The following is a 17167-nucleotide window of genomic DNA, read 5'->3' on the forward strand; positions in this document are numbered from 1 at the left end:
ATAAGATATATATTTAATTAATCAATATAATCATAATCAATTAAAACTTTTAAAATGAGATTTGCCAATTCAGCATCTGTTTTTCTCAGTTGCTCTGTGTGAGCTGAACATGTGTGTGATTTTTAATGAATTATCTATCACAATTATTGAAAAGTCAAGGAAAAAAGGAAAGTCAAAATAGCACACTCTTGTAGGAAAGTCGGACTAAAACTGGGTAGGAGTTCCACTATGCCATGAGATTTTTATGCCATGGGTTATGGCATGGATTGGGTGTTACATTCCTTTGAGACACTGAAGAATTCTTAGTCACACATTTATGCTGCATACTGTATCTCTCATTCTCCCACATCCCAAAGGTGTTCTATTAGATTTAGATCCAATGACTGGTGAGGCCATCGAAGAACACCTAACTCATTGTCATGTTTGTGAATCTGGTTTGAGATGCGTTTTGCTTTGAGGAATACTGCAATATCATGCTGGAAGTATCCATCAGTAAGAGGTAAATTCTGGCCATGAAGGGATGCAAGTAACAGCAACTCAAACAGGAACAAAAGTTTGTGGACACCTGTAAGATTTGTATGTTCTTTTTGAACACCCCATTCCACATTTAGTACCTTATTTGCTCTTATAATAACTTTCACTCTTTTAGGAAGATGTTCCACAAGAGATTAGAGTCTGTTTGTGGAGATTTGTGTTTATTCAGCCACTAAGGTGTTAGTAAAGTCAGGTACTGATGTAGGGTGAGGAGGCCTGGGGTTTCAATTCATCCCAAAGCTGTTCAATAGGGTTGAGGTCAGAACTCTAAAGCAGGCTGCTCAAAATATTCTGCTCTTACCGAAGCTGGATTTGTGCATTGCGGCATAGTCGTGCTGAAACATGTTAAGTTCTAGTTCAATTGAAATCAATGGTACTGCATCCAAAGTCATCATGTACGATTGTGTGCCTCCAACTTTGTCGTAACAGTTTGGGAAAGAACCACATATGGCTGGAAAAGTCAGATGCCCCAATGCTTTTGTCTATATAGTGAATGATGTGGTATTTATGCAATGATTGATTTAATTAAATGGCCCAAAAAGTGCTAAGAAAACATTTCCCACATCATTACAACAGTCCCTCAGTCTGGACTGTTTACACAAGGCTGGTTTGGATTATGGAGTCATGGAGTCTGATCTTTACATCTGCATATCACAGCAAAAAAATGAGATTCATCACGTCTTCCTAACTTTAAACTGGCCAGTTTTTGGGACAAAGTTTTAACACTATACTGAGTGCATAGTGACATATACAGTACAGTGAGCTATAGAATTATTTGCATCCTTAAAAAAGATAAGTGAAATAAAAAGCTGTGGAAATGTTACAATGAAAATGCAAGAGAAACATAACTTTTTAAGTAAAGTAAATGCATACAGTACTAGGAGAAAAAGTCAAAAAAGCACTCCTGTAAATTCTTATGAACGTCAATGCAGCATGTTTTTTATTTACATTTCGACGTATGCTTTCCATTCTTATGCCACTGGAATATAAATACAAGGTTGATAAAGAGGCCAAATCTCAATAATTATTTTCCAGCATGAAGAAATGAGAAGATAAAAGGTTGCACAAATGAAATGAGACAAAAGTGTGCTGCTCTTCATAAATCAGGTAATGGCTATGAAATAGCTAAATGCATGAAAATTGTTAATGTTACAGCAATACATGTCCCAATAAAAGTTTCATTGATAATTAGAAGTGTAAAACTCCCCGTGCTGTAATGAACATGCCGAGAAAAGTGCACTTTGTTTGCCTGTACATTAAGAAGGATGGTTAGAAAAGCAGGAAGCAATCTTGTGGTGATTTATACAAGATCATGATTAAACAGATCTATAATTAGATGCAACCACGATGCCAACAACAAAAAAGCATCAACAAAAAAAATAAAAAGCTTTCTTTTCCCATTGAAACTTTAAACTGCATGACAGTCATGTCAAGTTTATTTCTATAGCGCTTTTCACAACGGACATTGTCTCAAAGCAGTTAAGGTGAATAATGTGTTTTTATCCCTGATGAGCAGCCTGGAGCGACTGTGGCAAGGAAAAACTCCCTTAGATGTTATGAGGAAGAAACCTTGAGAGGAACCAGACTCAAAAGGGAAACCCATCCTCATTTGGGTGACATCAAGAGTGTGATTATAAATCTTTAAAACAATACAAAACACTGAAGAGTGAGAACTAACATGAGCACCAGGATGTAAGATTATGAGTAATGTCCTTTCTACAGTCTTATACAGTCATTTGAGGTTATAAAACCAGAAACTGTTTTGTGGAACACAATGCTGTTGGTCTTTTCCTGTCTTAGCCCATCTACCTAAAGGTTTGACATATTGCCCTTTTTTAGATGCCTTCCTGTTCACCATGGTTTTAAAGAGTCACCGTAGTCTTCCTGGGCAGCTCAGATAAGTCGTTTCATGTTTTTTAATATTATCAATAGTATTGTGAAGATCCCTGGTGAGTAAAATACTTAAAACAGCCCATTTTGCACCAGCAACCATTCCATGGTTGTCACAGACATCACACTTTCTCTTATTCTGTTGAGGTTTAAAGCCAACATTAACTGACACTCTTGACCTTTGCAATATTAAATAAATTATACTGCTAATACATAATTGGCTTATTGGAAAATTGCTTGCAATGGCATACAGGTGTTTCTGTTAAAGTGTGGTATGTGGTATGTGTTTTGTGTTGCGCAAAAACTGATTCTCTAATGAAAAGAAAATCACAAACAAAACAAAAAAAACTAAATAATCACCATTATGAATATGCAGGATGCGAGTGTCTCAGTCCAGCTAAAGCAGTTAAAGAGATTGCTAAGAGCTTTAAAGTGAGAGGTATTCTCCAGTATTTTGATCTAAAATTTAATCTTGGCCAGTTATGGGGCACTCACAGTCCTCTTGTCACTGCAGTGAGGCTTGTTATTATTCTCTTGTCCTATTTCGATCAAAGAGCCATTTCCTAGATAAATTTTTTTTTTTTTTTTTAAATGAACACCACACACAAAAGAACTTAACAATCTATCAAATCTTTGAGCTAATCTCAGGTCTTGACAGATCATAGTCATCTTGAAGCTAGGTGATGTCTAGATGTTTGAAGAGAAGCAAATTGAGGAGAAGTAAAAATTGCCAATGTGGACCATGAACAGGAATGGAAGAAAAGAAAGCTATGGTTATTCGATTCAGTGAACATGATGATTGCCTTAAATTTTAAAAGGTAAATCCTTCTTCTTTTTCAAATGGCGGGTTCCTTCCTTTTCTTGAGCTACTGCTTTTTTTGTACTAGTGACTATTGAAGAAAATATTACATGGATATCTGTTGGCACATGTATTCATCAAAATGGTAACTGCAGGTGATGTTTTTAAAATTTGTTTATGACTAAATAACTGATTTTGAGCAGAAATATCTATTTAGTCTTTGGTTTAGTGGCCAACATTTAGCTATATTATTTAACCCGGTTTTTAATTAGATAAGCAGCATCAGAGGATTTGCTACATAAACTGTTCTGGCACATGCTAAAAAAGCTAAAGTTAATGACCTATGAAGATTTTTCCCAGTTACTGATCAGTTTTGCTAAAGCATTTCTTTTCATGTGCTTGATCTGATCTGCTGAAATACTTTGTTTCTGGAAAGAAAATCAAAAAAACAGTCCATAATTTTACCTGGACACTAGACATGAATTTCCTGATGTGATCATAAAGGCTGTCCTGTTCTCACGCCAAGACACATGAATACAATATGATTGTAGCAAACACACGATATCAATTTAACACATGTAAAAGTTTCGTTTTTCTCGATATATCTGATTACAAGAATGATTTATAATCCCACAATCAGTCCTACTTAGAATACGGACACTTGTAATAAAATGAATAAATAAATAAAATGAACATTCTCTAGTTGGCTCATCTCATTATGGATTTACATCAAGATTCCTGCAAAGCTGCTTTATCAAAATAATAGTGAGTTTTAATGGAAGGGATGAATGTACAACCTGGCCTTTTATATTGTACATGCATATTGTATATTGTCACCTTGAAATCTGAGCTGAATGTACATTAACATTGCATTTATAAACAATTTGGCACAAAAAGCACATTAAGAATAAAAAAAAAAAAAAGGCTTTTGAAGAAGGAAATGAGCGCTTAAGTGCAAGTCGAGAATTCATCCGCTTATGAATAGGTTTATTAATAGGTTTTATTTTGCCATTTGCCATTGTGTTGTTTTCTCTTCATCGGCTAAGAATTGTATTTTGATGACTGGCATTTAAGTATTGCATAATAAAAGGAGGACTTGAGACCAAAAAAACTAGCTCCGGATAGGCAAACTTAAAGCAGTGCTTTTCATCCGTATGCAACATGCAGTGCTGTCTTGGAAGAAGACTCCAACTGTGTTTCATTGGAAAATAATTTTGCATATAATTGAGTTTAACAGCATGCCTGAGTGGCCTGTTATTGCCTAGGAACAAGGCTTGAGACAAACAGACATTTCACGTCACTGGCATGCCAGATAAATTCCCCCCAAATTCTTTTGGCTCTGCTTACATTCCAGACAGCGGAATGATTTACGGCAGATCTAAGTGAATTATGAGGGTTCAGCTGTGAGCGTGAATCAAGGCTTGGATTGTTGTGAGGAAGATAAGACGATACATCTTTCAAGTTGTTCTCGGCTTGTGACTTTCTATTCAAAATCATCAGCATGAACATAACTCAGCTTCTGAGAATTATTATAAGGTATTGCTTAGAAACCAGTATTATAATAGCCTGGACCCAAAAATTAAAGGGAAATGTAATGGTTCTTTTTGTTTATTTTAAAATCAGAAACGTAGTTATTGCCCTGTAGGTTAGACAGCTAAACATTTTGGATCGAGGTACCGTAATTTCCGGACTATAAAGCGCACCCATATATAAGCCGCACCCACTGAATTTAAAGATTTTTATTTTAAACATAAATAAGCCGCACCTGTGTATAAGCCGTATAAGTATCTACACTGAAACTAATGAACTTTACACAGGCTTTAACGAAAGACAGTGTCTCTTACATGGTGTAACGGGTAAAATATGTTGTGGCTCCTTTAAGAGCAGAGTGGCATTTTGGGAATAGCCTGCCGCCGCATTTCTCCACTATTACTGCATGTGTGCAAGACCGAGGAATATGTAATTATTTTTTGATGCTCATTTCTAAGTTTCTTTGACTAACCCATAACGCTGTTACCAAAAAAAAAAAAAAAAAAAAAGTCATTGTTCATTGTTCATTGTCTTCCTCCTTCCTTTCACAACTATTTCTCTCGGGGAGTTTATCTTTTGTCATCGTTGTGCGTTTAAAAAAACATTTTTTCTCCCGATGCCGTGCAGCTCAGAACACAGGTGAGGTGCGTTTTTCCGTTTACATTCGGAAATTTCATTGGTCTAATGTTATGGGGCTCAGTTTTTTGACTCGAAGTTTGTGAAACCGGGAAAAACCCAGAAAAAATTCATAAATAAGCCGCTTTGTTGTTTAAGCCGCGGGGTTCAAAGCGTGGGAAAAATACAGTATATCTCATTTATTGGAACATTAAAAACTGAATCAGAAACACTGCATATTTGAACTAGTGGTTTGGGGCTTTTAAAGAAACATTTTATGTGTATTGTATAAGGCTGGTAAGGAACTCTCACATTGGATGTAATTTCTATTTTTTATTTGTGTTTCTCAGCACTTACAAATGTGAAGCTATGGGCCATTGACCGGCAGTGTTTTCAGACCATCATGATGAGGACCGGACTCATCAAGCATGCCGAGTACATGGAGTTCCTCAAAAGGTGGGCCTCTCTTTCTGCACAATTTTTTGTACAGCAACCTGTCCCTTTCCTTTTTACCTTTGAAAGCTGCATGGCTTTCAAGTATACCTTTTAAAAAATACTCTTAAAAGCTAAATAGGACCTGACTAGCATCCTAACTAAATCAGGCTGTAAATCAGGATTCAACTGTTCCTGACACTAAGTAATTAGTTAAATCTAATTCAAGTGACAGAAAAGTGCATTTAATATTTTTACATTAGCATGGACCAACTACTCAAGATTAGTTTAGCAACTTATCAGATAAGATAAGTTTAGATCTATTATTTAAACTAAATTCTTATTCTCTTACTTGAACACATTTTTTCTTTTTACTTAAATCATAAATCAAAGTACCTCAGTAGAATGGGCTGCGTTCAGCATCCAAGTATTTCAGAATATAATAGAGTTCATCACTGTAGACAAAAAGATTAAGACTAGCACTAATTTGTGGTTTGTTTTTAACTTTACATGCCGCACAATGTAGCTAATGTTCTGTCCTAGTAGTGACATGATGAGGTCACATCAAAACAGTGTTGAAAAAATTCTCATAGTGTGCAGTGTAAATTGGTGAATAAACAAGGCTTGGGCTTGGGCCCTCCTACTGCTGCTATTATTATTTTACACTGGATAAAGAGGTTATGTATAAATAGGTGATGACTAAAAAAATCCCAAAACAGCAACAAAGAAACGTGAAAAGCGCCTCAGATCCAAGGACTGATCCACCGACTAAACCCTGAGCGATGATTGGGCCCTACGTATGCTGTAACATCGGCATTACAGAGTGGGTGAGAGGAATCTGATCTGTTTGGATTAGGATCATGTTGGCTCAAAACCCACTTTTCCAGGAGACACTGTAATTCCTCATGACATACATCACATCTCTGTATATAAACACCTTACGTGCGGCCTGTCTATCTGTCTATATGGAGTAAAAGTGCAGAAAGCCTTTTTAAAGACATATGTGTCAGTGTTATTTCTGTTTTAATGGCTTCTCACTGGTGACAGCCAGCACGATGTCTAAATGCAGGGATGAGTGTGTTAGGTCTGTTATCATAACATCAACTAACTGTGTACGCTCGGCAGCGCTCTTATGGCATAAAGAACGCAACAAAAGCAAAGGTATATACACACATTGTACATCTTGCACATCTATATGATAAGCAACTAAGATCGATATCTATGAGCTGTATTTCAGCATCGAAAGCCAGCCAGTTCAGCCAGAAAACCTAAATCAATAGGAGCATTTTTAAGAATAGTCTACCATAGTGTTGTGCTAAGTAATGGGAAGTGAAGAATCGGGAAGTGTTTTTTTCTTCTTATACAACAGCAAAACTCAATGCTAGCTTTAAAAACATAAATTAAAGGAACGACACATTATACTGTACTTTTGAACCTGTTTGTAGAGATATCTTATGTTGTGGAGCATTTGTAAAACTTGACATTGAAATTAATGCAACATAACTGAAGCTTTTCCAAAGAAACAACATACCGTAATTTCCAGACTATGAAGCGCACCCACCGAATTTGACAAAGATTTTTATTTTGAACATAAATAAGCCGCACCTGTCTATAAGCCGGGTAGGTGTCTACACTGAAACTAATGAACTTTACACAGGCTTCAACGAAAAACAGTGTCTGTTACACGGTGTTACGGGTGAAATATGTTGTGGCTCCTTTAAGAGCAGAGCGGCATTTTGGGAATAGCCTGCCGCCGCATTTTTCCGCATTTTAATGCATGTGTGCAAGACCGAGGATTATGTCCTTATTATTTTCTGATGCTCATTTCTAAGTTTCTTTGACTAACCCGTAACGCTGTTGCCAAGAAAAATAAAAAAGCACGAGTTTTGGAAACCTGTCTGTGCTTATATGATTTGTGTTGTAACTGGAATTAGTGAGCTCTCCCTTCACCCAGACTCAACGCGTTACAACGGCTTGTATCTAAACAGTAGCCTACCAAGAAAGTCATTGTTCACTGTCTTCCTCCTTCCTTTCACAAGTATTTCTCTCAGGGAGTTTATCTTTTGTCATCGTCGTGTGTTTAGAAATTACCAATTTTTCTCCCGGCGGCTTATAGTCCGAAAAATAGGGTAGTCAAAGTTCTCATGATTCTGATGGCAAATGCAAAGGTAGAGCTTTTTATTTACACATAAACCATAGAGGTGTAGCAATAATATATTGCTAAATAAACAACTCCTTTTAAAACACTTTATTATGACAGGAAAAAAACTGAATGCGTTTAACTTATAAGTGCAATGCATTAATATCAATCATTTGGCAGTTGTGTCTGAGCTGTTGCTTTAGAAAATGCAGCAACATTCTCTGACCAATCAAAACAGAGAAATCCAACCATGATGTGATGAGAAAAAAATAATTATAATATTATCCTTATTATTATTTACAAAAGATTTATTGTCTTCTTCTTCTTCTTCTTCTTCTTTCGGCTGCTCCCATTAGGGGTCGCCACAGCGGATCATCCGTCTCCATACCACCCTGTCCTCTATATCTGCCTCTTTTACACCAACTACCTGCATGTCTTCCCTCACCACATCCATGAACCTCCTCCTTGGCCTTCCTCTTTTCCTCCTACCTGGTGGCTCCATCTTCAGCATTTTTCTACCAATATAATTCATGTCCCTTCTCTGCACATGTCCAAACCATCTCAATCTCGCCTCCCTCACCTTGTCACCACAACATCCTACATGTGCTGTCCCTCTAATAAACTCATTTCTAATCTTGTCCATCCTCGTCACTCCCAACGAAAACCTCAACATCTTCAGCTCTGCTACCTCCAGCTCCACCTCCTGTCTTTTACTCAATGCCACTGTCTCTAATCCATACAACATCGCAGGTCTCACCACAGTCCTATAAACTTTCCCTTTCATTCTTGCAGATACTCTTCTATCACAAATCACTCCTGTCACTCTTCTCCACCCACTCCACCCTGCCTGCACTCTTTTCTTTACTTCCCTAACACACTCTCCATTACTTTGCACTGTTGACCCCAGGTACCTGAACTCCTCCACCTTCTTCACCTCTTCACCCTGCAACCGCATCACTCCACTGCCCTCCCTCTCATTCACACACATGTACTCTGTCTTACTCCTACTGACTTTCATTCCTTCTCTCCAGCGCATATCTCCACCTCTCCAGTCTCTTCTCAACCTGCTCTCTACTCTCACCACAAATCACAATATCATCTGCAAACATCATAGTCCAGGGAGACTCCTGTCTGACCTCGTCCGTCAACCTGTCCATCACCACTGCAAACAGGAAAGGGCTCAGGGCCGATCCTTGATGTAGTCCAACCTTCACCCTGAACCAGTCTGTCGTACCTACTGCACACTTTACTGCCGTCACACTGTCCTCATACATGTCCTGCACCACTCTCAAATACTTCTCTGACACACCTGACTTCCTCATACAATACCACAACTCCTCTCTCGGCACCCTGTCGTACGCTTTCTCTAAATCCACAAATACACAATGCAGCTCCTTCTGTCCTTCTCTATACTTCTCCATCAACATTCTCAAAGCAAATAAGGCATCTGTGGTGCTCTTCCTCGGCATGAAACCATACTGTTGCTCACAGATGGTCACCTCTTCTCTCAGCCTGGCTTCCACTACTCTTTCCCATAACTTCATGGTGTGACTGATCAACTTAATTCCCCTGTAGTTACTGCAGGTTTGCACATCTCCCTTATGCTTAAAGATCGGTACCAGCACACTCCTTCTCCATTCCTCAGGCATCCTCTCCCCTTCCAGAATCCTGTTAAACAATCTGGTTAAAAACTCCACTGCCATCTCTCCTAAACATCTCCACGCTTCTACTGGTATGTCATCTGGTCCAACCGACTTTCCATTCTTCATCCTCTTAATCGCTGCTCTCACTTCCTCCTTACTAATCCTATCTACATCCTGCTTCACCAACTCCACATTCTCCAACCTTCTCTCTCTCTGATTTTCCTCATTCATCAGCTGCTCAAAATACTCCCTCCATCTTCTCAACACACTCTCCTAACTAGTCAACACATTTCCCTCTCCATCCTTTATTGCTCTAACTTGCAGTACATCCTTCCCAGCTCGGTCCCTCTGCTTGGCCAATCGGTATAAATCCTTTTCTCCTTCCTTAGTGTCCAACCTCTTATACAGTTCCTCATATGCCTTTTCCTTGGCTTTCGCCACATCCCTTTTAACCTGCTGCCGCATCTCCTTGTACTCCTGCCTACTTTTCTCATCACTCTGTCGATCCCACTTCTGTTTTGCCAATCTCTTTCCCCTAATGCTCTCCTGCACTTCCTCATTCCACCACCACGTCTCCTTGTCTTGCTTTCTATTTCCAGATGTCACACCAAGTACTTTTCTAGCTGCCTTCCTCATCACTCCTGCAGTAGTTGCCCAATCATCCGGCACCTCTTCACCACCACCAAGCCCCTGTCTGACCTCTTCCCTGAACCTCACACTACACTCTTCCTCCTTCAGTTTCCACCATCTTATTCTTCTTTCAAACCTTACTTTCCTCCTCTTCTTTTTCGCCTCCAAAACCATCCTACAGACCACCATTCGATGCTGTCTAGCTACACTGTCCCCCGCCAACACCTTACAGTCTCCAATCTCCTTCAGGTTGCATCTCCTACACAGAAGATAATCCACCTGTGTGCACCTTCCTCCACTCTTATACGTCACCCTATGATCCTCCTTCTTCTTAAAATACGTGTTCACCACTGCCATTTCCATCCTTTTAGCAAAATCTACCACCATCTGCCCTTCCACATTCCTCTCCTTAAAACCATACCTACCCATCACCTCCTCATCACCTCTGTTCCCTTCACCTACATGCCCATTAAAGTCTGCCCCAATCACCAATCGTTCTTTCCTAGGTACACCATCTACCACTTCATCTAATTCACTCCAGAATCTTTCCTTCTCCTCCATCTCACAGCCAACTTGTGGAGCATAGGCACTGATGACATTTATCATCATCCCTTCAACTTCCACCTTCACGATCATCACCCTATCAGAAACTCTCTTCACCTCCACTACACTCTTACTGTACTCTTCCTTCAGAATCACCCCTACACCATTTCTCTTCCCATCCACACCATGATAAAACAGTTTAAACCCACCTCCAATGTTCCTGGCCTTACTCCCTTTCCACTTGGTCTCCTGAACACACAACACATCTACCTTTCTCCTCTCCATCATATCAGCTATCTCTCTCCCTTTACCCGTCATAGTACCAACATTTAAAGTACCAACCCGAACCTCTACTCTCCTACACTGCTCCTTTTCCTGCCGTCTCTGTAGACGCCTTCCTCCTCTCCTTCTCCTCCTTCGGCCAACAGTAGCCCAATTTCCACCGGTACCCTGTCGGCTAACTATACCTGTGGCGGTCGTTGTTAACCCGGGCCTCGACCGATCCGGTATGAAATTCTCATTTGTGATCCGCATATTTGATTTGGCACATGTTTTACGCTGGATGCCCTTCCTAACGCAACCCTCCCCATTTACCCGGGCTTGGGACCGGCACTAAGAGTACACTGGCTTGTGCCCCCCTAATGGCTGGGTTACAAAAGATTTATTGTCATCCTTTAAAAATGAGTTTCACTTCACTTCATGCTATGCTTTCTCTTGCAGCTGAATGGCATTTAAATGTTATTTTTGTTGTTGTTTTTCCCGGCATTTATTCATAAAGATTGTTTTTGTTTTTTTTGGTATTTAAGGAATGCCAGCCAATAAGAGATTTACAATGATTGGTGCAGCAGTCAGTGTCTAAAGCTGTTGCTTTGTTCTAGTGCAATCAATAGTGGATTGACACAGCACCACTTAATGTTTTTTCAAGCCATTTTGGTAGACGATTACATCGATAAACCGGACATGTTTAAAGGAAATTTCAGTTCAGTGTGTAGATGAGAGGTGAAATGGTTTGAAAAAAATTTCATGATATTTCGAAACTCCTCAAGCAAAAAAAAAAATAGACTTTCAGACACACAGAGCAATGTCTTAATGTCCAATTGACCTGGACAAAAGTAATTTACAATAAAAGTGGTTTATTTGCTTGATCCTGTGATTGCCTTTTCTTCTTTAGAGGGACACAGTTGGGGATCATGTAGGGTGTGTATAGGGTGTGTATTGTCTGTGTGTATGTGTGTGTTGATGTGTTGTGTGAGTGAGTGAGTGAGAGAGAGAGAGAGGGACATGTTAAGTGAGTATTATGGAACACTTGGCCTGGTCTACAAAATGTCCAGATCTTAAACATATAGAAAGATTGAATAAACTGGGCTTATTAGAAACAGCCGGCAAATTAGCTTCAGTCTAGCAAAGTCCATCTTAAATCAACAGACATGGCCAATACATAGCCAAAGATTTGTGCACACCTGATCATGTCACATGCATTTTTAATTTTTAAATGCTTTTTGGATTTAGTTTCGATCTCATGTGGGAGGTGATGGCTTAATGTTCAAGGTATTGAATTTTGGACCTGAAGTTTGTGAGTTCAAATTGTTGCCACTCCAAGCTGCCACTCCTGGCCCCCTCACCCCAAAACCCTTCACCCCATTGCTGCTTGGTTGTATAAATTAGATAAAAGTAAGTTGCTTTGAAAATGCTGTAAATGTAAATGTTATAAAACTTGCATTTTTCTTACCACTAGATTTTGGACAGGGGATTTTGGGATTTGTATTTGCAATTTCTTTTAATGGATCTGATATTGTGCGCAGGAACAGTATCATACTAGAAAATGTTTGGGCCCATTTTTTTTTTCAAGAAAAATTACAGTATGGAATACATTAAAAAACTAGATAGATAGATAGATAGATAGATAGATAGATAGATAGATAGATAGATAGATAGATAGATAGATAGATAGATAGATAGATAGATAGATAGATAGATAGAGGGAGAGAGAGAGAGCTAACTCCAGTTGCAACAGAAATCATATAAGACAGGTTTCCAAAATTCGTGCTTTTTTATTTTTCTTGGCAACAGCGTTACGGGTTAGTCAAAGAAACTTCGAAATGAGCATCAGAAAATAATAAGGACATATTCCTCGGTCTCCACACATGCAGTAATAGCGGAAAACTGCGACGGCAGGCTGTTCCCAAAATACCGCTCTGCTCTTGAAAAAAGCGCAACATATTTCACCCATTACACCGTGTAACAGACACTGTATTCAGGTTTTTATGATTTTTTTGAATTAAGTAATTTTCTAATTATTTTTCTAATTCATTATAATTTGACTAAAATAATGTCAAATTTGTTTGTTTTGTTTTTGTTTTGAGGACATACGCAAGCCTAATAATGCGTAAAAACTGCCATTTCAGTAGAACGTGTTATAGCTTTAATGCAGCTTGAATGTGAAAGGAAAATGTCAGGATGGAAATAACAGATTATTTTCCTATGACAGAATGCTTTCAATAGTTTACATTTCTTATATAATACACAAGTGTACCAAACACATGACCCAATTTAAAGTCGCAGAGTTTATGCTACACAAAAACCTGTGATAGAATCTGTTCTCTCATTATTGTTTTTTGATTGATGTGATCGGATTCGGTAAAAGTACCACAGCGTCACGTAGCTCATGACTTGTTACTGTCTTTCATTTTTTCTTTATGTGAGATTTCTACTTTTCTTCATTCTCATGGGAAATTAAGATAAGGCTTTTATTGATAGAGGGCAAGTGCTGATTGGTGCCATCGGTTTCTGCAAATTCACCTGGCTTATCTGAGACTAATCCATTCATTGATTTTGACCTGTGAATTACAAATGTGATTCGCTTTCCAGCCTCATGCCATGGCAGAACAATTTACCATGTATTATGTATTATGTATCTAGCAGACTATAATTTTACACAGAATGTGTCTTTAAAAAGTTGAGAAATGTATACATATTAGGAGGACGAGTTTGTTGAATCAGACGCAAGCCTGGAGTGTGAGAACGCAATAGAAAAAGATTGTGGCTCAAGAAAGTCTTTCATTTAATAATATGATAGTAAAAAAAATTGGATATCAGATGTATTTTTTTTAGTTTGTTGACTTTTTTAAGCAAAAGAAACTGCAGTTGCTTTTTCAAATGTTTATCTTTTTTTTATAATAACCCAAGAACCATTTCAGTTTGTGTATGTGAATTTGTATGTGCGTCTGTGCTTGTGCGTGTGTGTGTGTGTGTGTGTGTGTGTGTGTGTGTGTGTGTGTGTGTGTGTGTGTGTGTGTGTGTGTGCTCCAAAAATTCTGGAGTGAGGTCAATAGAGTGGTAGAATGTGTACCTAGGAATAAATAATAGGTGATTGGGTCAAACTTTAATGGACATGTAGGTGAAGGGAACAGAGGTAATGAGGAGGTGATGGTAGGTATGGTCTAAGGAGAGGAATGTGGAAGGGCAGATGGTGGTTGATTTTGCTGAAAGGATGGAAATGGCAGTGGTAAATACTTATTTAAGGGGAAGGAGGAGCATAGAGTGACATATAAGTGTGGAGGAAGGTGCTTACAGGTGGACTATGTTCTATGCAGGAGACGCAACCTGAAGAAGATTGGAGACTGTAAGGTGTTGCAGGGGACAGTGTAGCTAGACAGCATCAGATGGTGGTCTGTAGGATGGTTTTGGAGGGGAAGAAGAAGAGAAGGAGAGTGAGGACTGAAAGAAGAATAAGATGGTGGAAACTGAAGGAGGAAGACTGTAGTGTGAGGTTCAGGGAAGAGGTCAGACAGGGGCTCGGTGGTGGTGAGGAGGTGCTGGATAATTGGGCAACTACTGTAGAAGTGATAAGGGAGACAGCTAGAAAGTTACTTGGTGTGACATCTGGAAATAGAAAGGAAGACAAAGAGACGTGGTGGTGGAATGAGTAAGTGCAAAAAAGCATAAGAAGAAAGAGATTGGCTAAACAAATTTGGGATCAACAGAGTGATGAGAAAAGTAGGCAGGATAACAAGGAGATGCCACAGCAGGTGAAGAGGGATGTGGCGAAAGTTAAGGAAAAGGCATATGAGGAGCTGTATAAGAGGTTGAACACTAAGTAAGGAGAAAAGGATTTATACCGAATGGCCAGGCAGAGGGACTGAGTGGGGAAGGATGTGCTGCAAGTCAGAGCAATAAAGGATGGAGATGAAAATGTGTTGACTACTGAGGAGAGTGTGTTGAGAAGATGGAGGGAGTATTTTGAGCAGCTGATGAACGAGGGAAAAGAGAGAGAGAGAAGGTTGGATGGTGTGGAGATGGTGAAGCAGGAAGTGGATAGGATTAGTAAGGAGGAATTAAGGGCAGTGATTAAGAGGATGAAGAGTGGAAAGTCGGTTGGACCAGATGACATACCGGTAGAAGCATGGAGATGTTTAGGAGAGATGGCAGTGGAGTTTTTAACCAGGTTTTTCTGATCTTTAGTAGTGGAAGCCAGGCTGAGAGAAAAGGTGACCATCTGTAAGCAGCAGTATGGTTTCATGCCGAGGAAGAGCACCACGGACGCATTATTTGCTTTGAGAATGTTGATGGAGTCTCCCTAGACTATGATGTTTGCGGATGTTATTGTGATTTGTGGTGAGAGTAGGGAGCAGGTTGAGAAGAGCCTGGAGAGCTGGAGGTATGTGCTGGAGAGAATGGGAATGAAAGTCAGTAGGATTAAGACAGAGTACATGTGCGTAAATGAAAACGAGGGCAGTGGAGTGGTGCAGTTGCAGGGAGAAGAGGTGGAGGAGTTCAGGTACCTGGGATCAACAGTGAAAAGTAAAGGAGAGTGTGTTAGAGAAGTGAAAAAAAGAGTGCAGGCAGGGTGGAGTGGGTGGGTGGAGAAAAGTGATAGCAGGAGTTAAGATTTTGAGGTTTTCGTTGGGACTGACGAGGATGGACAGGATTAGAAATGAGTTTATTAGAGGGACAGCAGATGTAGGACGTTTTGTAGACAAGGTGAGGGAGGCAAGATTGAGATGATTTGGACATGTGCAGAGAAGGGGCCATAGGGTATATCGGTAGGAGAATGCAAAGGGTGGATCCCCCAGGAAGGAGGAAAAGAGGAAGTATGTGGTGAGGGAAGACATGCAGGTAGTTGGTTTGAAAGGGGCAGATGTAGAGGACAGGGGGGTATGAAGACGGATGATCCGCTGTGGCGACCCCTAATAGGAGAAGCTGAAATAAGAAGAAAAGGAAGAAGGTGTGAAATGAAAAATGTTTTTTGAAAATTGATTGATTGTTTGATTGAATTTGATTAAAAGTGATTGACAGTTCTGTGAGTGGAAAAGTCTTCTTGATAAGAGAGAAAGATTGTTATATTGGTTTGAGGTGCCAGGAGGTATATAGAAACTCAAATAATCATTCTTCACAGAGGTGATGGGCAGAAAAGCATCTCAAGCAGCAGAAAATGTAGAACATAGCAATAGATGGGCTACAAGAGCAGAAGACCACATGAGGTTCTACGGTTGTCAGCCAAGAACAGGAATTTGGGCTCGGAATCCAAGATTCTATGGTAGACGTTTAAAGGAAAAAACACCAGGGGTTTCTCCAGTGGTGGAAATACTGGACAGGAGTTCCTAATAAAGTGGACATTGAGTGTACCAGAGTACACTGCCTAACTGTTTGCATCTCTTACTTTTAGTTATTAAAATTCTGAACTTTATTTTTAATTATTTATTTATTTCCTTCTGGAGGCAGTTCTTTTAGTTAAAGTCCTCCTGCTGTTTAGCGAGAAAATGGCATTTAGGTTTTTTTTTTGTTTGTTTGTTTGTTTCCTGCATTCATTGTGACATTTAAATGCCCTTAATATTTTGTGTTTTAGAAGGCAACCAAAAAATTGTTCTTCATAAAATAAATATGATCGGGAATGAAGATGTTGTCGATATATAGACTTGCAGTATGTAATGGATGTTTGGGTCAGGGTGAGTTTAATGTCTTAGTTTGCCAAAAAAAACAAACAAAAAAAACAATGTGTTTGCGTTTTTTCTTTCTGCAGTGTTCCTACATTCCAAGGCCTTCCAGAAGAAACACTCAGCAAACTCGCAGATGTGCTGGAAGAGGTGTGTGTTTTGAAACTCAACACAGGTCATGCACTGATGCTTATTTTTTATTTCATTTTCAATCCTTATACTAGATAGATAAATCGACAGACAGACAGACAGACAGACAGACAGACAGACAGACAGACAGACAGACAGACAGACAGACAGACAGATAGATAGATAGATAGATAGATAGATAGATAGAGCAAGAAAGACACGATGGAGAGCTAGATTGATTGTGCACGTGCAAATTACATGGATCTGTGACATCTCACTACTAATGATTTTGCTGCTGTTGTTTACTCATTGTGCCACTTTCTTTATCTCATGGTGTAAAGTTCTTTTT

At 39.3% G+C, this 17167-nt stretch overlaps 1 protein-coding gene across 2 annotated transcripts in view; it reads left to right on the forward strand.

Annotated features, from left to right (window-relative positions):
- Positions 1-17167, forward strand: part of prkg1 (protein kinase cGMP-dependent 1) — a 194727-nt gene that overhangs the window by 113821 nt on the left and 63739 nt on the right. For both annotated transcript variants that reach the window (XM_083556777.1, XM_083556776.1), the window contains exons 4-5: positions 5719-5824; positions 16776-16839. In XM_083556777.1, the coding sequence (XP_083412903.1) occupies positions 5719-5824; positions 16776-16839 (170 nt within the window). The remainder of the gene's footprint in view (positions 1-5718; positions 5825-16775; positions 16840-17167) is intronic.

The sequence above is a fragment of the Silurus aristotelis genome (assembly GCF_946808225.1).
Source record: "Silurus aristotelis genome assembly, chromosome: 12".
Taxonomy (NCBI): Eukaryota; Metazoa; Chordata; class Actinopteri; order Siluriformes; family Siluridae; genus Silurus; species Silurus aristotelis.